We start from the raw sequence: 15140 nt of genomic DNA, 5'->3' as shown, positions 1-15140 counted from the left end.
CAAGGCACATATGAGAAAGCAATCAATGAACAACTAGGGTGTTGCAACGTGCAATGAAAAACTAATGATTGATGCTTCTCATCTCTCTCCGTTCCTGTCTGTCTGTCCCTATCTATCCCTCTGTCTGACTTACTCTCTGTCTCTGTAAAAAAAAAAAAATTAAAAAAATTAAAAAAAAAAAAAGAAAAAAAGAAAGGGCACTGTCCCACTCCTGCGCTCATCTGGGTCTTCTCCTTGGGTGCCCTTTGGAGATCTGCCTCCCCAGTAACTGCATACGGGGGTACAGACTAGACGCTCCTGCCTGAAGGCCGAGGGTGGGCGAGACAGGGACCCGGCCAGCCTGAGCACGCTGGGCCCTTCTGTCCTTGAGGGAAGCCAACTGAGTTGCCTGGATGCACACGGAAAAGGGCATCGGAGGCAAGAAGATCAAGGGGTGTCTCAGAGACACACAAGCAAGTCACAAAGGGTCACTTTAGGGTAGGGGCTGTTTTGTACGCAGGACGCAAAGACTGTCAGCCACTAGGAAAAGTCCTCATCGTGGAGCCCAGGGCCCCAGTCAGTCAGGGGGATCCTAAGACTTCGCTGCTGCATTCTCAGACGTGGGAGTGTGGACAACAGAAGCGGGGAATGGCGGGTGAGGAGAAACAAGCCATAAGATGACAGGAGGCAGACTGTGCCTCTGCACAACTTTGCCAGCACCCCTGCCCCCAAACCTGGGGTGCTTACACAGGCAGGGGCCGACAGACGGGCCTGAGCGGACACAAGGAAGACAGGCTTAGTGGGGAGCGCTTACCCCCACTGGGCGGCGGGCTGGTTGGAGAGGCTCCCTCTATCTCCTCGAAGGCCTCCTTGTAGCTGTGCAGGTGGGGCTGCAGGAGAAAAACACGGGGAGGAAAGGGGCTACGCTGGTGACCGTGACCTTGACAGGAAGCACTTCCCAACTAACCAGCCCACAAAGCCCCTCGCCAGCCTTGCCGCCCACCCCTGCCCAGGTGAACACAGAGGTCAGAGGCAGATGTTGCCCATCCATGGCCCCAGCAACTCCTTGTAGCCAAGAGAATGGAAAGTGGCTGTTTTGCAAGGCCATGTGCAAGGCCCAGGCAGAGTTCAGGAGCACCTGCTTTGGAAACATTTCAGAATAGGGCCAAGGAGAGGAGTCTGGGGGCAGGAGACTCAAGTCCTGGCAGGAGGCAGGAGAGAAAAGATCCAAAAGCCATTCATGTCCAGAATAACTCAGCCTGGGTTTTATCAGACACGGACTGCTCGCCTCAGAATCGTCTAGAGTGCCTGTTCAGAATGCAGATTCCTGGGTCCCTCCCAGAGCTAGCATGTGGGATCTCTGGAGGTGCAACTGGGGAATCTACATTTTAACAAACTCCTGGTGATTGTTACACATGCCGAAACTTAAGACCTGCTGCCTCAAACCACTGAAATGTCTCAGAAGTGCAAACATTTTAGCATTGAAATTAGATCTCTGGAGCAAATCCTATACTTAGAAAGGGCTCAAAAACACTTTGTCATACTCTACGATCTGGTTTGAAGTTTACAGACTGAGGGCCCCCGGGTCAGCCCAGGATCCTTCCCACCCTGCTCAGGGGCACTCTCTGGGAGTCAAGAAAGGAATCAATCCCAACGTTAATGGAAGATGTGAGGATATAAAAGCTGTTTTAGGGAAGGCAATGAGCTCCAGATTCCACATGCCAGAGCCCTAGGTGAGGACGTGGGGAGGAAAAATTACAGGTCAGTGCCACCCGGTTGGCCACCATGTTCCTGGGGCATTCAGATAGGCTCTGACACCCTCTGTGGCCCTAGGATGTGGCCCGAAGACTCACCTCTTTGGGCCGCCCTCCGGGATTGAGAGCGATGGTGAGAGCCAGCTCTGGGGACACACACTGGACAGGGGAGCGAACCCCGGGGCTCCGGGGGGATGAGGGCTCTGGAGACTGATTCTCATACTGTCCGTCGCTGGCCGCCCGCCTCCGGAGGGGGGCTGGGGGCTCCGCGGGCTGCTTCTCCCGAGCCTGCACCCCTGGGAGGAACGGCAGGCAGAGGGGGCCATGAGCATCGGGTATGCGGAAGGATCGATAGGGCCTAACTTCCCCAGAGAAGACCGTGCAAGCTCAGGGGCCATGCTGGAGCTGGGTCTGTCTCCCCGCTGCACCTCCCCCCTGTCTCCCTCTGCCCACAGCCTGGGCTTTTCTGCAGGGTGGGGGACCTGCTTAGGTTGGGCTGGCCTTCACCAGGAATCTACTCCGCACAGGGTTGGGGCCCAGAGCACAAAGGACTGATACATGAAACAGATGTCAACTCCTTCCAAGGCCTGGAGGCAGAGGGCCAGGGCTTCCAGGCAAATGAGGGAAGGTGGAGGGAGGAGAGACAGTCTCCAAGGCGACTGATCAACCAACAAGCAACATCAGGCCCGTGGGGAAGAACTTTTGGAAAGAGCGAATAATGCATCATCTTGCAAATGGTGCTCCCAAAAAGGAACAAAGAAATGACTAAGTCTTATTATAAAGTCCCCAGCCCTAACCGGCCCCTGGATTATTGCTGACCTTCTCTGGGGTTCCCCAACTTCATCCAGTGAACCTCTGACACCTCTTACCAACTTCCCTTATGCCAGCCCTTAGCTACCCACCCCTTTTCTTGCCCCAGTGAAGGTCTAGGTTCCTACCCAGCTCCTGCCAGCAGAACAGCAGGCAAAGAGCTGGAGTCATGAGCACCATCTGCTTTTTTGTACTTCCTCCCCTTCCACAGGCTGGGGACGCTAACCCCACCCTCCTTCCTTCCCACTCCCTCTTCCCACAGCTGGCCGAGGCACGGAACCCATTGCCTCACTGAGCTGGCTCCAGAATCCTAGAAAACTTACCCCCACCCCCACCCCGGGTCCCAGAGGCCAAGACCCAGCCTGAGAACAGGCTCCCGGTCCTGATTATCGCGTGCCAGGAAGTTCTCAGCCTTGCCTTCACCACCACCCAACAGCAGGTCAGGGGAGAGAAGGTGATGGGACTTACCAGAGGTCACATGGGATTGAGACCCTAGCCACACAGCCTCATGCCAGCACACCTGGGAACACTGTCCCGTGGCACACGCAAGCACACACACACACACACACACACACACACACAGACACGCACACAGTGCTGGTCCCTCAGAATGTGCCAGTGCAGCCAAGCAGAAACCAGCCTCATTCAGGCTGAATCATCTGCCCTCCAGAGTGGGGTCTGCACACCCCGGGCGGCCTCCCAGCTCCCGTCTGGCACGGCTGTTGAGGCTGCCATGAGCAGCACATGCTGGGAAGCCTTCCTACTCGTCACGAACAGCAGGCTGCTGGCTGCCAAGTCTAGAGACGGGCTCACACACACGCGCACACACACAGACCCGCTCCGCAAGACACACACTCAGACTCTCCTGTAATCAGAGGCCCCGTCTGGAGAGTGGCCCGACTGGCACACGCACGGGCAAATGCAGAAGGTACCCGCTAGTGTTTCGCGTCTCCACTCGGAACTATTTATTATTGAGAGGCAGCCTGTTTGCCATCTCAACTAAGAGGAAGGAGCCCAAGTGGGGATTGTAATCTGGACTCACACAGTTCCTCTCACAGCAAATAAGCCCTTAGCTTTGAAGTGCCCTGACTTTCAGAATAGAAAATTGGGGGTCACATCGTCCTAACCAGGGGCTAGATGAAAGACGGGGTGCGTGTCTGAAAGTCTTGAGCAGCGCACAGGGACTCGACCCCAAGTCCCAGGCCCCAGCCCGCAGAGACTCCGCTGCACCTCCCACCGTGCCTGGGGTGCCCCTGCCTTAGGCCATGCCTCTCCCTCTGCCAACAAGCCCCTTCCCCTCGGCCCTCCTGGGCAGCTTGGTCCAGAACTACTGCTAGTTTCATTCCTGGCAAGAACATTAGAGAAACAGACATAGCCATTGATTTTCTAATAATAATTGTGACAAAGGAGGCCCATTCGGGAAAGGCTCTTGGGGTTTGGAACCAAGTCCAGCCCCAAGGTTAACAGAAATGCATTAGGGTTGGTTTTAGTTCCGGCGGGCCCAGCCCGGCAGCCTCTTTCTGGCAGATTCCTGTGCCTTGGCGAGGGGTGGCCAGTTTCCCTGGGCAGGATCTGATGCCCGCCCTTGAAAGTGGGTCTGTTCGAGGACCAGAATCTCCCAGAAGAACAAAGAACATTCTGCCCGGTGTGCCCAGAACACCCTCCGTGTTCAGTGCCACCGCTGGTTGCAATGCCTGGAGGGGAGGCGGGACTGCTGGAGGGGCTTCCCAGGCGTGAAGGACGGGAGGTCCCGGCAGAGGGCTGCAGGACCTGGAACAGCCGTCTCACCGCCTCGGGCCCCCTCTGCACAGCCACCGTACTGGCACTCGGGAACGTGGTCTAGAGGCAGGGGGAGAGGCAGAAGGACCTCCAAAGAGCTCGGGCACTGCAGGGGCGCCTCCCTCTGCAGAAGGGGGAAGACCCCGCATTCCGCTCCCACGGGACAGCCCTCCCCCGCTCAGAGCGCCCCGCGGCACCGGTGGCCAGCCAGGGCCTCTCACATTCTGAGAACACAGTGTCTCACTGTTGTCCCCCTTGGCAGGCCCAGATCTGCCCCTCAGAGCTTGGAGAGCCATGTTCCCTCCCTCTTGTCTTTCCCTACGGGAGGGGAGAGAAGAGAGCCCCATTGTTCCTCGGCCAAGCTGGGCCATCCGGACACAGGCTGACAGCCAGTGTCAGAGCGGGAACACCCCTCCCTCATGTCCTAGAGACTGACTGATCATAGAAAGAGGCCTGCCCACCCCCCCCCCACCTCCCGCCTCGCCTCCACCACCCTAGACCCCAGGCCTTTCTCAGTCTCTAAGTCCCATTCTCTCTCTCAGGGCCACTGTCCCTATGTACTCCACTCCCTACACACACAGGCATCGCACACATATGCGCACGTGTGCGCACACACAGCCTTCACGCAGCACGAACAGCAGGTGGTCAGGGTCGCCCTCAGCACCTCCATAGTCGGCACCGCCCCCAAACACAGCACAGCTGGAGGAGGCTCAGGAAGGACAGGGGCAAGAGGCGGTGGGGGGACTCTGGAAAGCCTTCCCAGCACAGCTGCTGAGCAGCCCCAGCAGCACGAGGGTGGGTGCCCTCCGATCATAAGTGTCCTCCGGACAATAACGCGCTACACTCAGAAGCCCGCGGTCGTCCTCCGAGGGCTGCTCACACACCGTGGGCCCTGGGCTTCCCCGCCACCTGCAGGACAGTGGGCACCTCAGCCCAGGGCCTGCACACGAGCTGCCAGACCTGAAGCAGGGTGCCGGCCCAGCCTCATTTCCCAGGGGGCTTCACTCTGCTCCCCAGGACGGTGCTGTGTTTGGGGGAGCAGCTGGCTCTAAGGCTTCCCTTGCAAGCAGGCTGGATCCGAAGCACTGAATTCACTTCATCTAACGCACTCACACTCACATATGCACACACTCACACACGCTGCAATTCTGGGGGCCATAAATACACCATTCTGGCAGGACACGGCCCAACCGCCCGTGGGTCCTATGGACAAATGCCCCACCATCAGGCTTAATCACCTCCCCCAAAACCCCAGTCTGGCCACGCCCACCCCCACAGACTCAGCTCTTCCTTCCAGCCTTCCAATTTCCAGAAGACTGGATTCTCAGCTCCAGGTGGCGGGCAGGTATCCGACTGCAGGCCCGGGCTCCGGAAGTGAGGGGATCCGGGAGGCCACCTGCTGGGCCAGGGCACCAGAAAGCCACACGGCGCGATCACACTAGCAGCCCCAGGGCAAGCCATGCCAGCTCCCCTCAGGACAGGCCCGCCGCCCCAGAACGGCCCACACCCCGGGCCCAGCTGAACACTGCACTCCCCACCACTGGGCCGAGGAAAAGGTGGAGGGAGAGGAGAGAAGGCAGACAGAGGCATTCTGCTAGAGCCATCTCCCCATTGTCCATGGACCGGGATCAGGGTCCAGGAAATTCCAGACACTGCCGTTGGGAGTCACTTCCCACCACCCCCTAATAAGCTTTAACTGAGACTGACCAAGGTCACAGCAAGGGGCAAGCCTGAGCACCCACCATCTCCTCCCTGACCCGGGCCTCCAGGCTCCAAGGAGCAGGGTAAGGATGAGGTGACTCAATCCCCAGGTCCAAAAACCTATGGGTCCATTTGTCCAAGAGACCAAGGTAGACATAGTGAAGGTGGTCACAGAGGTGACCACAGTCAGACTCAGGACCACACCCAGGTGCTTCTGACTCTTGGCCATGGGTCCAGAGATCAGAGTTTCAGAATGAGGCCATGGGGCATGCTCTGTCTCCAGGGCCTGCTGTACTCAGCAGCGGACAGAGCAGCAGGAGCCGGGGTGCCCCTCATTGTCCTGTGCCTGCTGGCACAGCCTGGCTCCTGCTGAGGCCCTGGCTCTATACCCCGGGCGGTCTGGCCAGGGTGGCCAGAGAGCTGAGCTGTCCTGAGCCCTTGCTGAGCACCCTCACTGCAAAAGCCTGCATGTCCACGGGGCACCTGAACGTTAGTCTAGTTACTGCAGACCCTGTGCCCAGCAGGTAAGGCCAAGGCCAGAAGCATCAGGCCTGTGTCCATGCAGAAGTGGGAGCATTCGCTCATGCAGAAGGAGGGAGGAGGGAGGAGGGAGGAGGGAGAAGTGGGCGAGGAGGGAGACAGGGTGGTGAGAAAAGAGTGGGGGGGGGGGTGAAAGAGCTTACCAGACAGGTAGGGAGAAGAGAACAGAAGGGAAAGAAGAAAAGGGAGGAGGAAATGGAAAAATAAGGAGAGAAGAATAAAGTGGACACAGGTTTGGAAGAAACAGCACATGGAGAAGGAGGGGAAGAGAGAAACTGAGGGCCAAGGAGTGGTATGGGGGGAAGGAGGAGTAGAGAAACCAACCAGAGAGGGAGGAAGATCGGAGCCGGTGGAGAGGAAGGTGCCCGTAGCTGACACGCTGCCCAATGTCCCTCAATCTGGCGTTATACGCTGCCCACACCACCCCAGGGGAGCCGGCAGGGAGGGGAGGCAAGCAGGAAGGGAAGGATGACACCAGGCAGGGAAGGCACCACACCCATGGCACAGGGGACAGATGGACACAGGACACACGAAAAACGCAAGGGACGAGGCATTAAACAAGACGAAACAAAACAAAAACAAAGAGAAAATCAAGATTAGTTGGTGTTCTGCATCTGGGATCTGATGTCTGATAAGAGAGAGTGGATTCAGGATCTTTCTTCTCCAAAGAACAGACAGACTGCCTGCTGACCGGAAGGACACCACGTCCCTCTCACTTCTAACCTCAGCGTGGAGTAAGAAGGTGCAGGCCTGGGACCAGGAGCTTCCGTCCTATTGCCCCACATGTCACCTGCCCCTTGCAGTCAGCATGGCCCCATCCTGGGGCCTCTCCTCTCATGGTCACCTGCCTTATCCTAGATTTAGCTGCGACCCTGTCAGGCTGAGCCCAAAGGTCATACTCCCCAGCACCCAGGCTTCCCTCAGTCTGTGTTCTTCCGCCACACCTACCAGAGAACTCCTCTTCTGTGGGGGGAGCCACTGACAAGTCCTTATTCCTGCCCGCAGCTGCTGGGCACCACTGAAAAGTGCTTAAAATGAGCCTGCCTGGATGCCCTCCAAGGACTTGCTATGTCATCCTTTTACTCCCCCTAGCTGACTCCCAAGCCACCTTCACACCCAGGGGCCTCCCGGTGACCAACATCACGCCGTCCCGGCTTCCAGGGAACGACGCCCTGTTGTTGGCTGTCCTCCACACTTCACAAGCTGCTCCATTCCAGCGTCCCTGCAGCTCCTCCGGTGTCTCTAACCCTGAAGGAGTGCAGCTCCAGAACACACTCCTGGACCTCTCCTGTCCCTGTGCTCACCCCCTAGGTGACAGACAGCCTGCAGGGGCATGCTACATGACACCCCCACACAGACGACTCTCCTCTCCCCCTGAGACCCCTGACTCAGATGTCTCACCACCTCGGATGTTTTGTGGGCATCTCAAGCTAACATGGCCCAAATCACACTTCTGATAGCCCCTCTAAGCCAGCTCTTCCTACATTTTTACCCATCGCATGAAAGAGCAGCTCCATCCTCTAGTTGCTCAGGTCAAAAACCTTGACTCTTACTTCTCTCCCCACTTTCGGTCTATCTATAAATCATGATGGCTTTACCTCCAAAATATGTCTACAATCTGAGCATTTCTCACCATTGTCACAGATACCATCTTGATCAATGTCAGCAGCCTCCTCCTTCCATCCAGCCCACACTGATCCCTTTTTAGAAAAAGTCAGAGAAAGTCACTCTTCTGCCCAAATTCTTCCCAAGACTTCTGACACCATAATGAGTTAAAGCCAGTTTTTATGATCACCTACAAGGCCCATGTTAGCGGCCCCCCATTCTCATCACCTCTCTGACTTCGTGCCCCACTACACTCCCCATATCAGGCATACTCCTGCCTCAGGGCCCTTGCACTTGCCGTTCACCTGGCACGTCCCCTCATTGCCCACAGAAGCCATCCCTGACCATCCTAGGTAAAGTGCAAACACCCACCCATCCTCTGCGCCTCACTGACACTCACTTTATCTCAATGGCACTTACCACCCACCTGACATATTATATATGTATTTGTTTATTTGTTTATTTTCCAATTCTGCCATGAAGGCAAAGATTTTTACTTCCTTGCTTACCACCATTTTCCCAGAATTAAGATTAGCATGTAGCACAGATTAAGGCTTCGTATTGAATGCATAATCAAATGGGCCTTGATCTCATCTTATTTCCATGATGAAATGTAAAAATAGGGTTCTCAATTCAAACTCCCAAAGCCTCAACCCCACTATATCCCTGTATCTGTATCTGTCTTCTATTATTTCATGAAGAGGTAGCTCACCTCTTGGTTGAGCCTAACTTAGCTACCTGAACTCCTCAGCCTATTGACTTTCTTAAGGAGTTCTTACTCTATCAATTTCTTTTCTCTCATATCCTTTTCTTCTCCCTCTAACCCTCCAAATTCAACCTCTTTCTCTAAAAAACATCCTTATGGTTCCTCTATTCACACAAGGAAAGTCCTCTTTGGCTGCCATCTCTCTCCTTGTATCACAAAACCACTCAAAAGAGTAGTTGGCAGGCTGTCTGCACTCTCTCCCCACTCACCCCTCAGCCCCTCAGCCTGGCTTCCATCACCGTCACGCTGCTGAAAATATGCCTTTGAAAATGACTGGGGCCACCTCATTGGCAAGCACAATGCATTTTTTCTCAGTCCTCCTCACGACCTCTCCAAAGTGACATTGCTGACACCCCGCTCCTTCCCCTGGAAACCCTTTACTCTCCTGACTTCTGTGATGACCCGCTCGCTGTCCCTCTCTCCTCTCATCACCCTGAACATCCACTCTCAGTCCCCTGCATGGCCCCCGTTCCCCTCGTGGCCACTCCACCCTACGTTCTTTCTTCTCCGTGCCTTCTGACGTAGCCTTCATCTTCACCTGTGTGAGGATGCCTCCAAAATCTGTACCTCTTTCCGCTCTTTCAAACTCCAGCTCTGGATATTCAACTGCCTTCCATACATCTCTAAGAGGAGGTGCCACCATCACCTCCAACTCAGCATGTCTAACCCCGAGGTCTTCTTCTTACACCAGAAACTGCTCTTCCTTTCAACTCTTGGCTCATTAATGGAACCATCATTCTATATCTGTTCATGGAGCCTCGGAATCATCTTTGATGTCTCCCCGTCCCTTTCCCACTCCACCCAGTCAATTTGTAAATAACCACTATCTGCATAGCACCCTTGGCACCCATCTCTTTCATTTCCAAGGTCAGTGGTCAAGTCAGCACCCAGTCCAGTCCCCTAACAAGCTCCTAAGTCTCTCTCATTTTGCATCGTTTCTGCCCAGACTCATCAGGTACATCTTCCTAAACTACAGCTCTGATCATGGCATACTCTCCTAACTAAAATACAGCTTCCTATATTGCTAGTAGGTAAGATCCAAGCTCCTTAGCCTGGTATTTAAGATCAACCAGAGGCAGGGCCCATTCCTTTGTCCCTTTACTGAACTCTAGACTCCTTAAGGATAAGATCCATATCGTTATTTCCAACATGCATTGAAATCTCTACCTCTAGAGACATTTGAGAACTATCTAGTCACAGAATCAGGATCATAAGATAACTATATTGGACTCACTAGCTCTGACTCTTATTTCTTTTTCTTGTCTTATTGCACTGGCTAGGACACCCAATACAATGTTAAATGATAGTGGTGATAATGGGTATTCTTATTTTGTCCCTGGCTATCACAGTAATGTTTCTAATGTTTCACATGAAAGTGTAATGTGTGCTACAGGTTTCTGGTACCTACCCTTTATTGAGTTAAGAAAGCTACCTCTATAATTCTCTGAGATCTAAGCTGCCATAAAACCTAAGAAGTTGTTGGATCTAAGTGGAACGAACCAGGGACATAGGGCTGAGCATAGAGGACAGCCAGGTAGAGAAATGAAGACCTGAGGGAGAAAAGCCAGGAGAAACCAGATCAGGTTCATGGCCATGAAGAGGTTCTCCCTCAGATCTGAGCTTCCTGGATTACTCATGTTAAAGCTTAGGTTCCAGCTTCTTGCAGAAGTAGAATAAGCAGAAAGGGGTGATGCTGGAAGTGTATCCCCCTGGCTCCTCGACAGTGCTGCACACTGATCCTGCCTAGGTGCCTTTATCTGCACATGCAGTGCAGACATCTTGAAGGCCTTCTAAAGAAGCTGTGCGAGTGGGAGCACCGACGTAAGAAATGCCATTCATGAGAGGGCATGGACCCAAGAGGCCCCTTTACAGCCCTGGAAGCTAAATACAGCTGTCTCCTCCATCCATCTCATCCCTCCTCCTGAGTCACTCACAGTTGGTGCAGGAGACGGGAGCTGATATGTGCCAACACTATCACCCCCTTCCTATGACTTCTTGGCAGCCAAAGACATAGCAGCTATGGAATATGGAGGTTGACAGTCAAAACCTCAAAAGCTAGTAGAAGAGAAAAGGCCGAAGGAAACGCACTTGGATATCCTTCCTGAACCACGCAGGTGTGCCTGCCTCTCGAGCAAGCTCAGGAGAGCTACACAGAATGGTTTTGGTGTGTGTGTGGGGGGGGAATTCATCCTGCTCCCCAGAGAAAAGCCTCCTGGATCCTACCCCTTATTGGGCTACAGTGTCACTATTCCTCAGGCCACTACTCCAAGCCTGTAAATGAGAGGGCCCCACTCCCCTCCGTTCAGCAAAACCAGGAGGAGAAGCATCTCTGCTGACAAAGAAGCTGGGGAGTCCTTGTCTCAGGGGCCCAGGCAGGGGAGAGAGCAGAGGACACCAGTCCTGTCTGGACCACCCCCTTGGATCCTTTCTTTCACTCCTGTGGTTACAGAGCTACATATCCTGGGTTTTGACTCTCAGGCAGAAGCAGCGATGTGCTGCTAGACTAGTTTTCCAGGACAAGTGAAGTCCTGATTGCCAGTTTCAATGGTGTAAATTCTTCCATTGTGGCCAATTTCAGTTACAGATAGTTGAGCTGGGCACTGTGCTCTCTGCTCTGAAGTACAGGAGCAGGGTGTCCATGTACCACACCCAGGTCCTGGGCCCAGCCCAATACCCAGCTGGCCCACCCTTAGCTACTTCTCCAAATCCACCATCCATCCCCAGCGAGGGTGTCTCCCTCACTCCTTGCAGCTGGCATGGTGACTCAGCTTCCCTAATTTAGGAAAAAGAGGTGCAGGGCAGAGTCAGCTGCCCAGGCTCCTCGTCACCTCCCTGAGCTTCCACCGCCCTGTCAGCTGAGGAACTGTCCCCACCACACCCACTCCGTCCCAGTCCCAGCCCCCGTCTCTGGTTTACCTTTACCCGGGCTTTATCGCCACAACAGAATCAACCCCCAGGATCTCCCTCCCGTCTGGCTGCCCTCACGGTACGGTCAGAGGCTTAGGCCAGCGGGAAGGAAGGTGAACCTTTCCTGTCCCTCCCAGCGTGGCTCTGGACAGTCTGTCGTTTCTTGCCATTATCTTCCCAATAAGCTCTGCCAGCTGCCCCACTCCCTCTCCTCTCTTCAGAAAGATAAGTCCATTCACGTTCTGATAGGAGACGGAGCTTTCTTTGTCAGTGCCTGCTTCCCGTACAAAACTGGTCTGAGAGCAAAGACTAATAGGACAGCTGGACAAGGAGGGGGACCTTGGCCTCCCCGGAAACAGAGAAATATCCTGAAAGAACTCTCCAGGGTTGAACACTCAGATAGACTCTAAGGGTTTCAGGACACCCTCTCAGGTTTTGTTGTGCTTCTGGGAGGGCTCAAGAGAGAATCTGAATCTATAGGGACCTCCCTCCAGTCTTCTCCGTGCCTTCCCCAAGAAATGGAAGTCTGAATACAGAGAGCACTACAGGCAGTTGCAGAGAACATCGCCTCTCAGAAGATAAGTGCTCCAGCCCCAAAGTCACCACCTCCAGGAAGCTTTCCCTGATTGTCCTAGGTGGTAAGCCTTGCTTTCCCCAGGCTTTGGGGGTTTTGGTCCCCCCCCCACATACTGTTGCAGCACACATTGCACTCTATTAGAATTACCTGTCCCCTCACTAGACTGTAAGCTTTTTGAGGACAGAAACTGAAAGAGATTGATCTTTCCATCTCAATGTCTACCTTGGAGCCTAACAGACCATGAATGTAGGAAGGAATGGCTAGTGTGTGAGCTCCTGCCAGCCTCTTCTAGGCCAGAAACAGTGTTTGCTGGGGTGAGAGGGCTGTGCCTGTACTTCCCCCAGCAAGACCAAAACCAAGGCAGGGAGATGTGGAGGACGTGAGGAGGGGACACCCAGAACTGACGGTCCCTGAGGCTCTCACCTGCTACCCGGTGTGCCACCAGTCCCTCCAGGTTCAAGGGCTCCTCCTCCGGAGTCCGGGACGGACCTGAAGTCGCCTCCTTTGGTGGGAGCTGAGGCTGAGTAGTGAGGCCAGGGAGAGAGGCCGGGGGCTGCTGAGGCCCGGGGGGGCTGTGGGTGGTTGACAGAAAGGCAGGCAAGGAGGAGGAGCCTGGGCTCTTTGGACGGTAACTCTGGTTGGGCCCAGCTGGACACGGCTGGTAATCGTAAGGTGAGTAGGACCTGCCAGCAGGGACGGACTCCAGGGAGGCCCGTGGGGCCAGCTCGGGGGTTCCCAAGGAGTGCCCACTGGGGATGTAGCCAGATCTGGACTGGGTCAGTGGATGGGACTGGTAGGAGGAGCTGGAGAGAGGCTGGGAGGAGAGCGGGGAGGCCCCGGGCCAGGCCCCAGGGACACTCTGGGACTTGTGCAGGGGGGTGGCGGCCGCGGCCGGCTCCAGATCCAGCATCAGCATGTTGAGGGCTTCGATGGACTGCTCGATCTCCTGCTGCGAGGCTGCCCTGGGGAACTCGGGCAGGGCGGGCATGGGGGTCTCTGCCAGTGGCTGGGGGCTGGGCCTGCTGGGCCCGAGACTCTCCAAGCGGGCTCTGTCCTGCTGGCGAGGAGGTGGGCGAGGCTGCTGCTGCTGCTGCCAGGAGTTGAGACCCCTCTGCACAGCCTCCCGACTGCTTCCCCCCCGGGCTGGAGCTGGCGGCAGCTGGGGCTCGGTTTCCGGAAAGGACTGGGAACGGAACATACCGGCAGGGTCATGGCCGTAGTGGGAGGTGGTCACCGGCTGTGACCAGGCCGGGTGAGGACCCTCCTGCTGGTAGCCTGCTAAACCCTCCTGTGTGGAGTAGGAGGGCCGCATGGGGTGCGGGTGGCCAGCACGGGCAGGCACCGCCCGGTTGGCGGACTCATAGGGGTAACCCCCGCCATTGACCATAGGTTCCCCCGGGTAGGCTTTGTCCAGGCCATTGGTCAGTGGGGACAGGGCCTCTGGGTAGCCCCCCTCACTGGTGTTGGTGATCCCGTCCAGGGAAGACAGTGTGCCCATGCTGCCCACGCTGTGCCCGTCCTGATTGGGCAGCTCATCGTCCAGAATGTCCGTCTCCCGCTCAGACGCCAAGGCCCCGCCGTTGACGTGAACCTGGGCTGGGACAACGTGGCGGCCAGAGGAGGGCACCGCGGGGCCCCCCGCCAGGCGGGACCGGAGGTGCTGGGTGTGGTACATGCCGCCCGGCTTCTCTCGCTCTAAGCCGAAGCCACTGAGCAGGCGGTCTAGCTCACGCTTCTCCTCGGGACTCAGGGCAGCCGGGGCACTGGACGGGCCGGGGGCGGGCTCATCGGTCTTGTCTGTCTTGGTGGAGGCTGTGGAGTTGCCCGAGTCGCTGCTCACGGACAGGGTGTGTTCCACGTGGTTGGGGGTGGCCGACAAGGCAGGACGTGTGGCATTGACGGTCCCGGTGCTGCCGTGCAAGGAGTCCTTCTTCTTCACCTTGGCGTACAGGCTCCCGTCCAGGGGCCCCTGAGTGTGTCCCACCACCTCTGCAGAGAGAGGGCAACAGACCGCAGACGTCAGTGGGAGGCAGGGCATCTATTCTCCCGAGGAAAGGAGTCGGGGCTTCCATTCCCCGGATCCGGAACCCTTCTCTCCGCGCCCCGAGATAGAGCTAAGGTGACGGGAAGGACCAGAGGACACCTACCTGAGGCTCTCGGGCAGAACCCACCCCAGCCCCCAGCTTCCTGGCCAGGCAGTGGGACCTACGATTGGGCAGGGGGTCCTGAGTGTCAGGATACCCAGTTCAAAACCTGCTTCTGGCATCTTGCTAGCTTCCCAAGGACCTGGAAGTTCTAGGTCAAGATGGGGTTTAGCAAAGCCAGCAGGCCTCGTGTTCAAGAGGACATAATTTTGTTCTGAATGCTGGGGCCCATGAAAGTTCTGGAAAGGAGTGATGTGGGAGAGGGAGCATCTTAGGGATCGAGAGAACAAGCAGAGGTTTTCATCAGGGAGAGGTGTCCCCCGTGTCTTTTTGTCTGCAGAAAGCCCTGGGAGCCCCGTGAGCAATACTTTTGCTGAAAGGAAAAAGTGAGAGCTGGGTGGCTTATGGCCAGAGGGCTGACTCAGGAACCAAGCACTTCCCCCGCCCAGAGGGACCCAGTGATTTCACACCCTGTGCAATCAGCAGCCCAGCTCCCAGCCCAGGACACACACACACACACACACACACACACCCATGCATACGCATGCACAAGCACCCACCAGCCCCTTCCCTCATTC

At 55.9% G+C, this 15140-nt stretch overlaps 1 protein-coding gene across 14 annotated transcripts in view; it reads right to left on the bottom strand.

The window, feature by feature from the left end:
* The window catches only part of TNS1 (tensin 1), a 192508-nt gene that overhangs the window by 34376 nt on the left and 142992 nt on the right, over positions 1 to 15140 (bottom strand). For 11 of the 14 annotated variants that reach the window (XM_066233391.1, XM_066233387.1, XM_066233386.1 and 8 more), the window contains 4 exons: positions 12842 to 14407; positions 6888 to 6974; positions 1833 to 2029; positions 794 to 869 (listed from right to left, as the gene is read on the bottom strand). In XM_066233391.1, coding sequence (XP_066089488.1) covers positions 794 to 869; positions 1833 to 2029; positions 6888 to 6974; positions 12842 to 14407 — 1926 coding nt within the window. The remainder of the gene's footprint in view (positions 1 to 793; positions 870 to 1832; positions 2030 to 6887; positions 6975 to 12841; positions 14408 to 15140) is intronic. The other 3 variants (XM_066233389.1, XM_066233392.1, XM_066233393.1) reach the window with 1 other exon arrangement.

Source organism: Saccopteryx bilineata, chromosome 5 (genome assembly GCF_036850765.1).
Source record: "Saccopteryx bilineata isolate mSacBil1 chromosome 5, mSacBil1_pri_phased_curated, whole genome shotgun sequence".
Classification (NCBI taxonomy): Eukaryota; Metazoa; Chordata; class Mammalia; order Chiroptera; family Emballonuridae; genus Saccopteryx; species Saccopteryx bilineata.
Note: the sequence above shows the minus strand (reverse complement) of the source record. Positions and strands in the feature narration are given on the sequence as shown.